General features: G+C 36.9%; 1 protein-coding gene across 1 annotated transcript in view; it reads left to right on the forward strand.

The window, feature by feature from the left end:
* The window catches only part of MED12L (mediator complex subunit 12L), a 345,920-nt gene that overhangs the window by 285,987 nt on the left and 41,638 nt on the right, over window positions 1-18,295 (forward strand). The window contains exons 30-38 of the mRNA XM_023232117.2: window positions 712-873; window positions 2,796-2,907; window positions 5,297-5,386; window positions 6,416-6,525; window positions 6,713-6,848; window positions 7,675-7,836; window positions 10,375-10,737; window positions 12,544-12,700; window positions 17,310-17,521. Coding sequence (XP_023087885.1) covers window positions 712-873; window positions 2,796-2,907; window positions 5,297-5,386; window positions 6,416-6,525; window positions 6,713-6,848; window positions 7,675-7,836; window positions 10,375-10,737; window positions 12,544-12,700; window positions 17,310-17,521 — 1,504 coding nt within the window. The remainder of the gene's footprint in view (window positions 1-711; window positions 874-2,795; window positions 2,908-5,296; window positions 5,387-6,415; window positions 6,526-6,712; window positions 6,849-7,674; window positions 7,837-10,374; window positions 10,738-12,543; window positions 12,701-17,309; window positions 17,522-18,295) is intronic.

Consider the following 18,295-nt stretch of genomic DNA (forward strand, 5'->3'; position numbering starts at 1 on the left):
ATTTTAATAAGTTAATGAGTAAAGCTGGGGTGGATGATAGCTTTGCATTTGGAATATTTGATGGAGTAGGACTAAATACCTTGAAACTGCAGGTGAGCTCAGGTTTGGTTCATGCTTTCAGTGTCCCTTGGTCTACTGTGTTATGTGGCATTCATTATATGGGAAACACTTTTTCCACCATTTTTATTGATTTATCATTTTGCACAAATATGTCCTTATAATTTTTGTGCAGAATTAGAACCAGTAGGCATATAAAATCTTAAAGTAATTATTTAATCATGAAAGACAGATTGATTTGTATTTCATCATTTTGGCATAAAGTATAACTAGCGAATTTTAAACTTTAAAAATTAGCTATTAGTATGCTTACATATAGTATTTCATATTGTAACTGTGACAGAAAAATATATTATTTGTTGGACAAAGTGATTGTTTTTAATCAGAGATGGGATCATAGGAAAACATTAAAATCAGTTGAGTTACAATATCCTTCCAGAACTGCATGTTTTATTGCTTTCTGTAAGCTTAGGTGGAAAGCTCATGCAAATGCCTAGTGTTCGGAAAAAGGAAAGATAATACAGAAATAAAAGGGAAATTTTGGAACAGTCTGTGTGTCTCATACATCAAAGTTTTGCTTTGGAGTTTCTGTTATAACTGTGAGAGCGGGGGAAAGGATGCTTTCTCTGGTGTAACACCTGTTTCTGATTTTAGTTCCTCCGAACGCAGGGGCGTATGGTTGGTGGCCCCCCTCATTGCCAGGCTGCCAACTTCTGTGCAAGGAAGAGTGCTGAAAGCTGCTGGGGAAGAGCTGGAGAAGGGACAGCACTTGGGTTCTTCTTCCAAAAAAGAAAGGGACAGACAGAAACAGAAAAGGTATGACTTGAAGATGTGCGTCTGTGTGAGAGTTTAAAGAATAGTTGAGAAAGTCTCACTTCCTGTAAACCCGTGTGGTCATTGTACCCACAGTCCACTGAAATTTAGTTTTTAAATGGAACTGGAAATATTCTGTTAAGCAAGGCTGTCTTCTTAAAAAGTTTCAGGTTATAATCCTTAATACATTAGTTCTCAATTCTGCCTTTATATCCAAATCACTGCTGAACTGTTAAAAACAGTGATTTCTGAGACCCGCTTTAGACCAAATGAATCAGATCTGGATAGCTACCTGATCCCTGTATTTTATTTTTAATTATTTCTAATTTTTTTATTATTTAAGTATTTATGTTTAAAATAAATATAATGTATAATTCTGGCATGTTGGTGTCTGAACTAATTGCTCATATTTTTAACATTTAGGGCTCCTATTCTATACTAGACATTAAAACTCCTAGGCTACCACTACTAATGTTTTCTTTATTTTATGCCCAAGAAAAGTTTTCCAGTACTTATATTTGAAAACTGTGTTACTGAGAAAGAACAAAACCTCACCCTAATGTGAAAATGCCATGAAACCTAGGAGTAAAGGAAAAAAATTGACAGTTTCTTCCATTAGAAAAAATATTTTAAGCATATAAGTTTCTTGTCCACTAACGAATAATAACTATAGTAGCCACCATTTATTGACCGCTTACAAAATGGCAGCTCCTCTCTAAAACTCATTATGTACATGAGCTTTTAAAATTATCATAGCAATCATGTGATAGGTACTCTCATTCTCTTCTTTATATCATGTTGAAACTGAGGCACTTAAAGGTTACATGAGTTGCTCCAGGACACACAGTGAAGGACATAAAGCCTGGGTTTAAATCCAGGAGGTCTGGCTTCTGAGCCTGTGCTCTTAACTACAGTACATTTTGGTAGAGACCAGCATTGTATGTATTGTATTTGTTTTTCATCTGGTTGTTTTACCATCTTGGCCAGCATTAATTAACCAACAAGAAGGCATAATTTTAATTTTCAAATCATATTTGCTAATAGTCGAGTATATGTGCATTGCCTCACTTCCCACAGGCAGGACAGATGGCATTGAAGAGACTTGAAAGATCGCTCTTCCCACGTCAGGGGCTCTTCATTCTGCCCATGTTGGATGATGCTGATAGAAATATTTTGGCCTAGTTCTCATTTTAAGAAATTTTTCTTTCCAACATGGCGCTTTGTTTGTCAATATGATTTGTTGATTGTTTTCTCATTGAGGACATTTTGTTAAAATGCCAATTTAAAACAGAATTTTTAACCAAATGCCTTGACACCCGTCTACCAGTGGAGGCTACAGGCTGTGTTGGAGCCTGTGGGCTGTGTTCGAGCTGCACACTAGAGGTCGCTAGCAAATACTCTGTTTTTGGAATCCTCAGTGCTGGCTGCTAAATTAGCTCTACTAATACCCTGCTTTTTGGTCTTGGGAAATGTGCTGTAAAACAAACCCCCAAACAAGCTCAACAGACATATAGGCCTCTTTTCCCAGACTCTAAAATAAGAGTTTTATGTGAGAACTTTAAAAATTTTTAGTTCTATCCTGTGTATAAATTGATATTCTTTCTGATGTATGTTTTAAAATCCTGCATATTGATGTAGAACATGAATTCACTGTCTTCTACCCTCACTGCCTGACATGCGCATGTACAGTATGGATTGATGGTAGTTTGAGAATGGCTTCGAGGGCAATTAGAGCATACCAAGTTATTTAGAAGCATTACAGTGGCTTTTAATCTTATAAGTAGAGGTATGATTTAAATTTTCAAGCAGCCTTTGGTTATTTACCACTTCCCTTATTTATCTAATAGTGAGGCAAAGAAATGAATGTTGCCAGAGGAAGTAATGCATTATTTCTAACTAGATCTGCTGTTTTACTTCCTTTGTAGTATGTCTCTTTTGAGTCAACAACCCTTCCTCTCACTGGTACTTACCTGCCTTAAGGGACAAGATGAACAAAGGGAAGGCCTCCTAACATCTCTCCAGAATCAAGTTAACCAGGTAAAGTATAGTATAATATTAAGCCAGGCAAATATCTTTCTAATGGCATTCATTTATTTGCCTTTCAAATAGTGAAATTAAATTAAAAAGGGCTGGGTGAGGTGGCTCATGCCTGTAATCCCAGCACTTTGAGAGGCCAAGGCTGGTGGGCCACTTGAGGCCAGGAGTTTGAGACCAGCTTGGCCAACATGGTGAAACCCCATCTCTACTAAAAATACAAAAATTAGCCGGGCACGGTGGCGTGCACCTATGATCCCAGCTACTCGGGAGGCTGAGGCAAACAATAGTGGAACTCCGTCTCAAAAAAAACGAAAACAGAAACAAACAAAAAAAAACTAATAAGAGTACAAAATGTTTTGAGAAGATGCTGAGAAACAATCCATGCCCTGTTCTTCTACCTGGCATTCTAGACACCACAAGATTAACAACTTTATATTAATGATATGTACAATAAATCTGTACAGCCTATAAAAGTAAAATTTTACATATTGCATATAACTTCGAAGTATCTACCCCTCTCCTAACTTTGCCTCATAGGAGAGGACCTGGAGGAATCTATGCTGCAGTAGACATGGCAGTGAGTCCAGCTCCTCAAGCTTGGATGCCACATTATCAGGCACAGTTTCAGCTTGAAATCTGTAGGTTCAGAAACTCACTTTTATTGATGCCAACCAAATATACAAGAAATAAATCGGAAAGCATATTGCTTTATTTAGAAATAATTTGAACATTGCCTTTTCACCAAACACAGTTCTCCTGGTCACTGTTTGGGGCTCTTGCATCTATGTACTATAAGGAGACTGAGCATTCACAATAGAAATTGGAGAGCATGGAATTAAGCAAAGTGGATAGCTTGGTCTTATGAGGTGTTTTATCCTGATGCAGAGCCTAATTGACCCCTTCTTGTGGCGCTGTGTTTCTGTGACACCATGTCTTTCCCTCGAATGGTACTAGATGGACATGGACAAGGACACTTAATCTTTTTTGATCCTGCTGTCATTTCTCGCCTTTTGGATATGAGAGATCTAGATATAGCAATCATAGTGAACCTTTTTAAATGTAAGTCACATATTACCTCAGTAAACCTAATATAAAAATTCTAGCTGATAAGGGCAGGCATGATTTGACACTGGCTCTCTCGTCTACCTTGTCTCCTACCAGTCATGGCCCTCTTTCCTCCACTGTTGTTGCGCTGGCTGGCCATGTTACTGTTCCTTGAACTTGCTGAGCAAATTCTCATTTCTGTGCCTGTGCATCTTTTCTTACCTTTTGGTGGAAAGATTCCCTTCCAGATATTAGCATGGCCTGCTCCCTTCCTTCATTCAGGTCTCTGTTCAGATGTTACCTCCTTCGGGAGGCCTTGATCACCCTCTAAAAGTAGGACCATAGCTATTCTCTATGCCATTGCATGCCTCAAATCACTTGTTACGCTTAGTTTTATTTGTCCCACTACTATTATTTGAACTCCATGAGAGCTTGTTTAGTTAACTGCCTTGCCCCCTTAAGCCAGCCTTGAGGAGAGGTTCATTTCTTTTGATGAGATTTAGGAAGTGCTTTCATCTCACCATGCAGAGTACTTACAGGTCATCTGTTGAGAAGGAGTACTTTTGCATGTGACTCATTTGAACTCTTTTAAGATGACTCTCATTAATGACCATATTTCAGAGCATGGTAGGGTTTCTGTTGGTGGTTTTTTATTTTGTTTTGAATTGCAATTTTTTTTTTTTTTTTTTTGCTCATGTCATCTGATTCTAGGGTGTTGCCCACTTGTGGCTCCCTTTCCTAAGCAAATTTTTCCTTTTCCAGCATTAGTATGAGTCAGTGAGGAAGTGAAGAAGCAGCCCACTTTATAAACTGATAAGCCACTTGGCTGATGTCTACAATGCCATATTTTTCAAAGCACTGTGCATTCTCTTTATCAAGGAAGACACATACATAAGATAGCAGACCTTCTCTTCTATAAAACATCAAAATAATACATTTGCTAGAATTCACAGCAAGTCCCTTGAAATGTAACACAGGACTGAGGCAAAATGTAATTCTGTCTCTCCAGTGTTTTTCTTCGTAAGACCAATGAGGTAATGTATTTTAAAAGTTTTTACTAATGCTAAATGTGATGCCCTCTCAAGCATTTTCCCAGACTTAATCATAGGCTATATAATTATATAAGATTTTCTTCTTCCACCTAGAAAGGCAAATGCAAAATAACTAGCCAGATTTCTGTCTGCATGGAGGAAGAAGAAAGCTAAAATTTTATTTAGCTTTGTTTCTTAATTTGTTAAAGATAAGAAGTTGCTTTTTGCTATCAGTATAAAGCTCAATTTATCTTTAAATGAGAGAAAAATTAAACTTTAATGGAGAGAAAAATATTTATTTTTCCTGATCTTAGATTTTAAGTAACTGGAGAGAAGAACGATACCAAGATGACATAAAGGCGCGGCAGATGATGCACGAAGCATTGCAACTCCGCCTAAATTTGGTAAGAGACATTTCTAGTATTTTCCCTTCATTAAACATATCTACATGTGAAAATAACTCCAGCTTTCCACTTCTCCTAAGTGCAAAGTCTGCATTACAAGGTGAGGCCTTCCACTCTTTGCTCTCTGTAACTACTTCCCTGTTTCTAAAGCCTTCTGTTTCCTTTGCTGCTTTCCTTCCTGTCTGGTCATACTTCCAGACAGTGCTAGGTATTTTAAGCTTTGATTTGCCTTCTTTACCTCTACCCTAGTGAATCTTTCCTTCTCTTCAGTTTGTGCTAAGCGTAGGTCTGAGAAGACTATTATAAGTGTTAGCTTCTACTATACTTATTTAAAACCATTTAAAAAGTCTTTTAACTCAAAGTTTTGTCCAACTTTCCATCAAATTGATTATAAAGACAAATTCCACAGAGAAGTTTTATAGAAATTTAAAATTTCTCATATATTGTGCATTCCTTTGAATTTTCTCTTCCCATCAGGCAGGTCCAAGTGCAGGCCTTTATGGGGGATGGCCTGCCTGATACTTTTGCAGTTGTTTCTAACCTCGTCCCAACATGTGAACTGGTAGGTGTGCGGGCCAAGCCTCCTGCCCATCACTGCTGTGCTAGTGGATGTTTCCATATGGTATTATGATAGCAGGCTTAGATTCAATAGTAATTGTACAGCAAACACAAAGTTGCAGATAATTGGATTACATGACTTTGGCATTATTCAGGTTTAATTCAACTATAATTGCATCATAAAAATGGACATCATAAAAGATTTGGAACAAAAGAAAACTAAGTTTATTGGTGCCCACATTCAGATACTCACTTCCCTTCTTTTATTTAATTTTTGAATGAACTGTGCTGAAAGAACTAAAAATAGTGATAAACATGTAGGTAAGTGAGAGAAAAGATAAGATAATCTATAAACTAGAGCATCCCTTGTTTTTTTAAATAAAAAACAATGAAAATTTGATCACATAAAGCAATGGGATGTTATTTGCTATTTTATAGAATGCAAATATTTTACTGTATTTTATCTGCTAGGTAGGAGGAATGTTTGACACGGTACAGAGGAGCACCCAGTGGACTACAGACTGGGCCCTCCTACTCCTTCAGATCATTACATCAGGAACTGTTGACATGCACACTAACAAGTATGTTTTTTATCATTTTACATTTATCTTGCTACATGTATGCATGGTATAAGCTTTGATATACTGATGACGATTTCTGCCACATCTTACTTACTTGGATACTATTAAAAATTTTGTGCCTTGCAGTAAAATAAGTGTATTTCAGTTTCACTTTAAGATGAAAACAATTATTTTCTTTCTTTCTTAGTGAATTATTCACAACAGTTCTTGACATGCTGGGTGTTTTAATCAATGGAACATTAGCTTCTGACCTATCAAATGCATCCCCAGGGGGATCTGAAGAGAATAAGCGTGCATACATGAATTTAGTAAAGAAACTGAAAGTAAGTTTGAGATCAGCCTGTATTAAGAGCTCAAGTTGTTCATGGATTTATTATCTAGTGCATTTTAATTTACTACTCCTTAAATTAAATGTTATTAATTGTATTCAACTTAATTTAATGTGATTATTTGCTATTTGTTTCACCTAACCGTATCAGTACCTAGAAGTTACAAGCACATAACCTTGATTATTTTTTATTAAAATTATATTATAAAACATGTTTAATTTTTAAAAGAACTTTAGAAATCCACTGTTAAGTATAAAACCAGAATACTAACATTAGATAGGTTTAGGATAACCCTATGCTTGGACTGGCACATGTAATTGAAAAAATAAACATCTGCATTGATATTTATAAATCGATTCATTTGACTGACCACTAACAGAATGTTTTTAAAAAATTATAAGAAAAGAGTGCAAAAAGAAAACAAATAAATCTGATGCATTACCAATCAAATAAATCAATGGTTACCTTGTAATCTGACCCTGGACATGAGAAAGTGTTCTGTTCTGCAGCTCCTGCATTCTGATTGTGATCGCTACCCTGGATTTTTGTCGTTTCAGCACTACGATGTTTGTTGTATAACAACAGTGCCTTTGTGTATGTGTTCTATTTTCAACTTAAATAGAAGAAATGAAACACTCACTACTCTTATTTGGAACTGCCTTGTAGACCATGTTCAGGGTTAAAGAACATGCGCTAAGCTATAAAAAGGGAAATGTTTCATAGGAAAACTTCCTTCTGGTTAACTTTTGCCTTCATTGTATTTTCTGTCCCACTTCTCACTCACTCACTCTCTCTCTCTCTCTCTCTCTCTTTTCTTTAGAAAGAGCTAGGAGACAAGCGATCAGAAAGTATTGACAAAGTTCGACAGTTACTACCTTTGCCGAAACAGACATGTGATGTCATCACTTGTGAACCTATGGGTTCCTTGATTGACACAAAAGGAAACAAAATTGCTGGATTTGACTCTATAGATAAAAAACAGGCAAGAGTAAATTTTTTTTCTCGTATATAAATTTATTTACAAAAAATCAAATACTTTTTCTTGTCTTACTGTAGGATATATAAAATATCTCTGTTTTGCTGTTGATGTTTTTAAGGCATATGCTTGTCTTCTAAGTGTACTTAGTCATTGGCATTATCATATAAAGAAGTCATATCTTTGAAGATCTTCATTTTCTATGTTTAAAGGACTTAAAATATTTCCCTGAATTTCAGTAAATTTCTGAAACATACCAAGAGAAACTAAGTAAAAGCTTAGTGTAAAAAAAAAAAAAATAGCAAAAATAAGTTCTGATTTTACTTCAGATTTAGAAGCAGAATATGTTTATCAATACAAAATTTCTTGTAAGCTGAGCATGGTGGCGCATGTCTTTAGTTCCAGCTATTTGGGAGGCTGAGGCAAGAGGATTGCTTGAAGCCAGGAGTTTAAGGCTGCAATGTGCTAGGCTCATGCCTCTGAATAGCCGCTACACCCTAGCCTGGGAAACAAAGTGAGACCCTGTCTCTGGAAAAAAAAAAAAAGAAAACCTTCATGTAGTAAGCTATTTCAACTAAAAATTGTTTGAGAAAAGTGGTCAGTTATTCTTTTAATGAACATTAAGCAGCCACAGACATTCCATAATCACCAAGATGAACGAGTTCCTACCGTGAAGGGGGAGGTAGACAGACAATTACAGTGTGATGAGATTTGTGTGTCATGGTACAGAGACAGTGTTAGGGGATAGAATAGGGTGCCCAGGAAAATTGACATGAGTCATTTTGAAGGATTAAGAGTTAGCTGGGAGGTAGAGAAAATTGTGGTACAAATAAAGGGAGAGTTTATAAGAAGACATGAAAGAATCAGATTTACCAGGGAATTTAGAGTAGTCTGAGAATCTGATACCAGTTTGTGTAAAGAAAAAAAGCTAAAGTCATGATCAAGTTTGAGTTTGCAGTGTCAGTGGACTTCCTGGTAGTAAGACATCTGGAATCCATTTGGATATGTGGTTTTTACACCCAGGAAAAAGTTCTCATCTCAAGACGAATATTGGGAAACAGTCAATTTACAGGTGATAATTGAACCTTGGTTTTATTTTGTTTTACTTATTTGTCATTTATTTATTTTTGAGACGGAATCTCGCTCTGTCTCCCAGGCTGGAGTGTAGTAGTGCGATCTTGGCTCACTGCAACCTCTATCTCCCGGGTCCAAATGATTCTCCAGTCTCAGCCTACTGAGTAGCTGGGATTACAGACATGCATCACCAGACCCAGCTAACTTTCGTTGTTTTTTTTTTTTTTTTTTTTTTTTTTTGAGACAGAGTCTCGCTCTGTTGCCCAGGCTGGAGTGCAGTGACGTGATCTCGGCTCACTGCAACCTCCGCCTCCCAGGTTCAAGCAGTTCTCTGCCTCAGCCTCCTGGGTAACTGGGATTACAGGTGCCTGCCACCATGCCTGGCTAATTTTTGTATTTTTAGTGGAGGCAGAGTTTCACCATCTTGGCCAAGCTGGTCCTGAACTCCTTACCTCGTGATCCACCCGCCTCAGACTCCCAAATTGCTGGGATTACAGGCGTGAGCCACTGCACCTAGCCTTTTTTTGTGTTCTTAGTAGAGATGAGGTTTCACCATATTGGCCAGGCTCGTTTCAAAGTCCTTACCTCAGGTGATCCACCCGCCTCAGCCTCACCAAGTGTTGGGATTACAGACTTGAGCCACTGTGCCTGGCCTGAACTTTGGTTTTAGGTGAAGCTACTCATAAAATAATAAGTATAGATTACAACAATGACACTCACATCTTAGGGAATGACTGAGTAGTTATTTGGTGGGCCATTTAAGGAAAAGTATTTCTAAACTGGCATTTTAAGGCAAGTACCAAGAGATGTCACCAATTAATGTTAAGAATAAAACCAGGGTAACAGTTTGTTTTTGTTTTGTTTTTTTCTCTAGAGTCAGTAAAGATAAGCTTGAGTTGAAAGACTTTACTTATTCCTGCTGCTACAATTTAATTCTCTAATAATAATATTATATTGAGAGAATGGCTTATTAAGTACAGGGCTACCATATTGAACCAAGTTCATACAGATTTGGATTGAAGTTAATACTAACCCATTTAGAGGTTGACTATAACTTGACTCTTAAATTTCATATTATCTTAAAACTTATAAATATATTACAGAGATTTAGAACTGGCTATAATTTAGTAAGATTAACTTTGCAGTCTTAGAATTTTTAGCAAAAAACTTTTAGAATTTTTTTTAGCAAAAAGAGGAAATACACATTGACAATAAAATATCCTAGACTGCCTGTGTTGCCTAAACAGAGCATCATGTGGTATAAAGAACTATAGAATTGCGCTTACAAAGGTCTGAATTCTAGCCACTGCTCTCCAGTGATGTAGCTGTGTAACCCTCTCTGCTGTATTCTTGGGTTCTCTAGGGCTCATGCCAGCCAAAATGTTCTCTGAATCTTTGTCCCATGCAAGCCTGGCCTACTAATAAGGAAAATATCTGAGTGTGCTGTCATAGAGTGCTATTTTCCCACAGGGTCTCCAGGTCTCTACGAAGCAGAAGGTGTCCCCGTGGGACTTGTTTGAGGGTCAGAAGAACCCAGCTCCTCTGTCCTGGGCCTGGTTTGGGACAGTCCGAGTGGACCGAAGAGTGATCAAGTATGAGGAGCAGCATCACCTCCTGCTGTATCACACACACCCCATGCCCAAGCCCCGCAGCTACTACCTCCAGCCACTGCCCCTGCCTCCTGAGGAGGAAGAGGAAGAGCCCACATCTCCAGTTTCTCAGGAACCAGAAAGGAAGTCAGCTGAGCTGTCAGATCAGGGAAAAACCACAACAGATGAAGAAAAGAAAACAAAGGGTAGGAAGCGCAAGACAAAATCCAGCTCAAGAGTTGATGTAAGTGGGGGAAGGAAGGAGAACCCTGGCTTGTTAGCATTTAGTATGAGATTGACTTGTGCTCAAATCATTTCCCTCGAAACATTACCAAGAGCAGGATAAGTTTTGTTATGACAGTTCTTCTAACAGGTTTCTGCAGTAATTAACTAAATGGCACACAGTGACTTGTCACAGACAACAAGATTAAAGCTTTTGATTTTCCCTCCTCCACTTTTAATAATTTTATTTAATTGTAGGCTTCCATTGTGATATTTAGTTAATATTTCAGTGTCTCCCAATTTCCTTGGGTTTGAAACTTCAATTTTTTGAACTAGACAGTCACATTCTCTTACATACTTATGTCTAAAATATTTATTGTATTTTGAGTGGTTGATATCTTCAGTAAATAAACATTAAAAGCTCTATTTGCTTTTTCTTCAATAAAAGTTGGAATTAACATAGCCAATAGGATGTTCCTGAGATTTTCTATTTTACTATTCCATCTTACCCTCCTATATATTTTACTTTTGTACCATGCTTTAGGCTTTACAAAAGATGAAAATAAACCTGATTTAAAATAGTTTTACTTCTTGCTTCTCTATTAGTGTTCCACACGTATAACAGTGTTTTCATTACAACAGAAATCTATTTGATGGCAATTTAGAAATAATTTTATAAACCTTGAGAAGTAATGCATAAAATGTCTTTCTGTTTAAATTAAATTAAAACCTGGAGAATACTTGATAGAGGATTCGAGACATTTTAAATGAAATTCCATGGCGTTCTTGCTGCTCAGTGGAAGAAATATTCACCATTTAGTTCAGATATTCGTGACTGGTTATTGTTTACCTATGTGAGAACTAAAATACATCTATTCTTAGCTGATAGCTTGGTGATTAATACTATTCTAGAAATGACCACCACCACTTTAGGATGCCACTTGAGCATCAGTACCCCCTTCTCATTCAGTCTTCCTACCAGTATTCGTTTGTCTTGAAGGGATGTTTAAAATGGTCCAGACTGAGATTTCCTCAAATTTGGGGTTTCCAGCCTGTCAGTCCACATGGATGGGCTTTTGTTCTTCTCAAGTGCAAAAGCCCTGAAACCCATCCTGCTCCCCAGGTCAGTCTGGTCATGTCCCCTCTTCCTCTATTCTTCCTGAAGCTGCCTCTTTTCAATGAGATATACTCTTTGGTAAAATTGCAGGGAAATGAGATTTTGTTTCTCTTCCATCCTCTAGGGCTAGACTAGAGGAGGGAAGGTGGGGAAATTGAGACCTTCAGGTGTGATCCTTAGAGGCTTTGCAGCTACTATAAAGAAGAGGAAGCATGGGGGATGAGGGTAGTGTCTACTTCTTTAGAATGATGTCTGGAAAATTGCAAGTGAAATACCATCTTGGCCAAGGAGTGGTTCTGAAGCACTGTAGGGCTCTCTGGTATAATTCTGCAGACCCAAGATACCGAAAAGGCCTTCTAAGATGAAATTATCAGGAGTCTTAGCAACCGAAGGTGCTTTTTCAGTGATCAGTGTCGTTCAGTATTGGCATTCCTGACACACTTATAGTCTTTTGAAATAGAATTCAGAAGAGATCCTTTTCCATCTCTGCCCAATGCAAGACAAGCACTTTCTAAGTGAAGGAAAAGTTTACCTCAAATGAATATTTTCCAGGGGATTCATTAACACTTTTCCTTCCATCTTCTCCTTTATAAAAAATAGCTTTGTACATTGGGATAGAAGGTACCTAAGATAGCTTACTGAAGTTATTTGTATTAATTAGCTGCATGAAATGTGGAGTTAAGTAACTTTTTAAAAAACTTTATGTTGAAGGAATATCCACAGAGCAACATATACCGAGTGCCTCCTAATTACTCGCCTATCTCCTCCCAAATGATGCACCATCCACAGTCCACCTTGTGGGGTTACAACCTTGTGGGCCAGCCCCAGCAGCCCGGCTTTTTCCTTCAGAACCAATCTCTTACTCCAGGTATGTGACAAGAAAGCACGGATCACTCAGAGATGAGAAATAGCTTGTGGTTCTCTTAGCTTTTAACCTGAAACTTCCACAAAACTTGGACATTTCAACCACTGAGTCCTCAGTTGACATTTCTGTAATTCCCTTCGCACAGAAATTTTTTCTTTTTTTTCTAAAATAGGTTAATCACGAGTTTATGTGCTGATTTTGGAACTTTTATTTAATGTTAAAAGGAAATTAGCTAGTGATTCTAAGCTAAAGATATAAAAGTTGTTAAAGGTTTTATGTTGTAAAATTTGTGGGTATTTTTATCAGATATAATTCTTATTGGCATTTTAAGATTGCACAATATTCCACAGTGTCTTTTATTGTTCTGAATTATCATGACAACTAAGAAAATTGGTTCAGCAAGATTTAGGTAACAACAAGGAAAACAAAATGTTCCTGATTTTAGTATTGCTTTGGCTCGAGCCCATGTAGATTTCTCATCCCAAATGAAAGTTTTCTAAATGAAAACATCTCTTAATTAGAAATGAATTCAATTTTCTTCCTATATGAAACATTGCATGTTTTAGCATGTTTAAATTATTTGAAATCTGTCAGCTTAGATTGATCTTCTGGTTTTTTCCAAATGCTCTTCAAATGCTGCTGAATGACTTTGTAAATAGAAGAAGATGACTGAGGCAAATCTCACTCATTTTAGAGGTTTATTGTGCCATTTTAACAAATAATTTTTTAAATTTTCTATTGTGGTTTTTATTATAATTTGAGTGTGACATTTTGAGGTCTGTGGAAGAAAATGTTTCATTTGTGGCTTATAGCAGGGGGAAATCCATATTTTGTCCTCTAAATTAGTGGTTAAAGGAACTGTTCTGATAGTTAAGAGTTTTAGGTTCAAATCTGGTTCTACCACTGTCTTGCTATATAATCTTGGCCAAATCTTAATTTCTCTGTGCCTTATTTTGGTCATCGGTAAAATGAATATGCTAATATCTATTCCCATAGGGTGGAGGATTCATTTATTTATTCAAGAATGTATTGAGCTTCGTGATATAGTGGACCCAGTTTTGGGTACTAGGATATTGCAGTGACCAAAATGTGCAAAATACCTACTTTTTAAAAGATGAAATAAAGTTTATGTTACACACATGTATATATGTAAGATTTAAAAGTAAAGTGTAATAGTTATATAGCCTTTTGAAGGTAGCTTGACCCCGCAGACATGTTCAGTAAGTGATTTTCACATATTCCTAGCTCAGGGCATTTGTACTTGCTGACCCGTATGCCTGCAGTGCTCTCCCTCAGATATCTACATCACTTCCTGCCTGTCTCCGTTGGGCTTGGTCACATTACTTTCTCACTGGGGCCTTCACTAACCTGTTTTACATTGTAAACCCATACCCCTTCCCTGTACCCTCTGTTTCTCTCTTTTTTCTGTTTCTCTATTGCAGGGGTGTCCAATCTTTTGGCTTCCCTGGGCCACATTGGAAGAAGAATTATCTTGGACCACACATAAAATACCCTAACAATAGGTGATAAATTAAAAAAAAAAAAAAAAATCGCAAAAAATATCTCATAATGTTTTAAGAACGTTTACGAATTTTTCTTGGGCTGCATTCAAAGCCATCCTGGGCCGCATGCAGCCCACAGGCCATGAGTTAGACAAGCTTGCTCTACAGCATCAGACTTGCCTATATCTGACTTTCTTATTGATTTATTATCTTCACAGAATGTAAGCCTCGTGGCAGATATTTTTTCTATTATATTCACTGCAGTATCCCCAGAACTTAGAGGAACCTCTGGCTTTATAGTAGGCCTTTAAAAATAGATTGTTGAGTGAATGAATATAGACTACAAACTGGACTCAGAGTGGAAAAGAAGGATGCAATCACTATCCTTTTAAACTTCCTCTTTTTAATGCCTCTTTCTAATGCCAAGGTCCATGTGAATTTTTGGCCATTTTAAACTTTGGAGATGTAGAAGTTTCTTTGTAGATATTGACACACAAGGACTGTCTGTGAATTGAAAACTTACTACTTTGAAAAAGCACATAATCTCTCCCTGTAGAATGCTATAGAAAGCTTTATGTAAGTTGAGGAACTTTAGGTATGAGATGGCATTTAAAAAATAAATTTTGGACTGGGCATGGTGGGTCACACCTGTAATACTAGCATTTTGGGAGGCCAAAGCGGGCACATTACCTAAGGTCAGGAGTTCAAGACCAGCCTGGCCAATATGGTGAAACCCCTTATCTACTAAAAATACAAAAACAAAATTAGCGGGGCATGGTGATGCCTGAAATCCCAGCTGCTTGGGAGGCCAAAGCAGGAGAATCACTTGAACCTGGGAGGCAAAGGTTATTTGAGCTGAGATCACGTCATTGCACTCCAGCCTGGGTGACAGAGCAAGACTCCATCTCAAAAAAATAAAAATAAAAAAATTAAAAAAATTAAAAAAAAGAAAGTAAAAATAAATAAATAAATAAATTTTGAAAAAAAATTATTTTTGAGGATTTATATGAGGGAATTTATTTTCATTTAAAAAAAAGCATCCTCGAAAGTTACCAGACAGTATGTACAGCATGATTCCATTCATATGGGGTTTAAATGCAAAACAGTCTCCCACCATCACTCACATGCAAAAACATATGTATCTTTCCCTAATCTTTCTCATATATACACACCAGTATGATAAAGTTGCGAAGAAATGCATAGGATGGTAAACTCCAGATTCAGAATAGCATTTGGTAGGCGTCAATGAGGAAAGTAATTAGGTATACAAGGGGCGTCAGCCATATTGTAATATTTTATTTTGATAGTTTCCCAGAGGTACAAGATCATAGAGTTAGGAAAATTTTTAAAAATTAGATTGTAGTTTAATCTTTAAAAAAGAATTTCCCTTTTCTATAAATGAATCTGTTTTTACATATTAATATACATAATTCTTAACACATAATATACGTTCTGATTGTTGCTTCAACAGAAGTTACCCTGCCATGTATTACTTAGATTGATCTTCTAGTTTTTTCCAAATGCTCTTCAAATGCTGATGACTTTTTAAATAGAAGAAGATGACTGAGGCAAATCTCACTCATTTTGGAGGTTTATTGTGCCAGGGTTGAGGACATGCCTGGGAAAAAGGAGCACAAAATCACAGGAGCATCTGTGCTTTTCCCAAAGAGGGTTTGGGGACTTCAGTATTTAAAGGGCAAAGAGTAGGCAGTAGGGGAAAGAAGAAGAAAAAATAAGGGGAAGTAGATAAAAGGAGTAAGCAGTTTCATTCTTTTGAGGCTTTGATCAGCATTCCCTGAATCTACATTTTACATGTGAAAGAAGTAGGTTAAAGTTTTAGTCAATTATGGTGTTGAATCTGCATTTTTACATAAGATTAAGTAAACACAGAGTAGAGGAAGAGGTCAAATATGTATTTGTCTCTGATAAGTGGAGGGATGACTTCTAGTTCTGTCCTGCTCCCCCACAACCCCCGCCCCCACCATAAAAGCTGTTTAAAAATTTTAGAGTCAATCTCTTGGCGCCTACAAGGAATTTCCTTGTGAGCAAATTTTGAGGGAGGCCCCCTGGGGAGGTATGTAGCCTTCTATCTTTGCAGCTATCTATTTAGGAAACAACCCGGGGGATGGTTTTGCATGACTCAGTTCCCAACATTGACTTTTACCTTTGTCATAGTAAGTTCGGCATCCCAAGATTTTTAGTTTCCTTTCACAACTTCATAAATTGTATTGCTGATTGTGGTACTGAGTCTTTAAAAGAATGTGGGTTTTTCCAAAAAAAAAGCTTTAAAATGTTTGTTTTCATCATACATTTTGCTTTATAAAAAAGGTAAAACAACTTTTATGAGGTGCTTTATGTAGAGTTTTTTTTTTTTCATTTACATATATCAAGGGCTATTTTTGGTGAATGAAAAATTGACATTTATTGTGAAGCCAGCATACGTTGACTTTTTTTCCCTAACTTTTAAAGACATGTGGCAAATTATAATATACGAATATGTAAAGGATTTCCTGTGCATCAATATAATAGTTGCTTATTTGATTTTTAGCCTTCAAAAAAGATGTTTTCTCATAACAATCATGGTATTTGAAGTTTGCAAGCATTTCAAGATTTTAAAGCATTTTCATGCCTCCACTATACAACATGCATTTTCATTTTACCGTGGTGAAAAGGCTTCAATGACATGAGCTTCAGATTTGATGAAAAGTACAAAAGGATTTATATGAATGGCTTAAAAACTTGGCAAAATGCATCACAAAGGCAGTATGTTTTATACAAGTAATATGTTCCTGAGGGCCTTGCCTTATTTATACCCATGTAATTATGAAATTATGCCAACAACTGTATGTTTTGTGCATTTCAATTTATGAACTGAAGACCTCCATGAAGTTATATCAAAGTAGTATAATTCACTTCTACATCACTCCCCCCATCTTTTGTAAATTATGCAACTCAAGGTCTTTAATATTTGTGGCAGGTGGGACAGTGCATTGTTTTCTACTTTTTTCATAAAGTGAGACTTAGAAGGTGAAATTTCTGTGTTTTGATAAATAAGAAGACCTGTTGCATTAACATAGTTAGAAAGTGTTTCTTTTTGGTTGCTTTTGTAGGTGGCTCCAGATTGGACCCTGCAGGCTCCTTTGTCCCAACCAACACCAAACAAGCCCTGTCAAACATGCTACAGCGGCGCTCGGGCGCCATGATGCAGCCGCCTTCTCTTCATGCAATCACATCGCAGCAGCAATTGATACAGATGAAGCTTCTGCAGCAGCAGCAGCAACAGCGGCTTCTCAGGCAAGCCCAGACTCGGCCTTTCCAACAGGTTTGTCCAGACCCCAGCAATGGAGTCCTTTGCATTTTATTACCTCCACTAGCTTGGGATGAGTTTGGGGTACGTGGCATATCCTTCCTGCACGCATATCGCTGTATACTTGTGTGAGTGCAGGTCTCTCTGTTACAGGCTTGTAAATACTTTTCCTCCATTGTATTTTACTGTTATCATTGATCAAATAAGAATTTGATATGTCTTAGGTTTATTAAAAGTATACCTCAAAACAGAAAGAAGGGCTGATGACTTTCTGGCCAGTTAGAAGAAGCAGGCCTTTTATCCTTGAGATGACCTTCTCTGAGCACTCATTTTCCTATTATAATTACCACTATATTCTGTACTACTTTCAGCTCTTGTTTCATGTATTATTTTTAGACTTGTTACTGTGAGGTTATGTCTCTGAAGCCCCGATGTTTCTTAGGTTTTCTTTGATAGTGCCCTGCCTCTACTTTTTGTTTCTAGTGTATATTTAATAAGGTCTAGAGCAGATAATAAATTATAAGCAACAATCAGGATCTGGATACATTCAATTTAATTCTTGATTTATATTTCTATTTTTGTGGCCTATAACCCAGTGTTCTTTATAGAAGACAGTGATCCATGTTTAAGAAAACATCAGCACTTAGTATAAACTCATGAAGAACCTATGCATCTATATAAATACATTAAAGTGTGAGGTGAGAATGGGGATTTCTTTTTCTAGTTTCTGTATACTTGTATTTTCTAGCTTTTCTAAAGTAGTCATGCACTATTTTGATAATAATAGCT

The sequence above is a fragment of the Piliocolobus tephrosceles genome, chromosome 2 (assembly GCF_002776525.5).
Source record: "Piliocolobus tephrosceles isolate RC106 chromosome 2, ASM277652v3, whole genome shotgun sequence".
In the NCBI taxonomy this organism is placed as follows: domain Eukaryota; kingdom Metazoa; phylum Chordata; class Mammalia; order Primates; family Cercopithecidae; genus Piliocolobus; species Piliocolobus tephrosceles.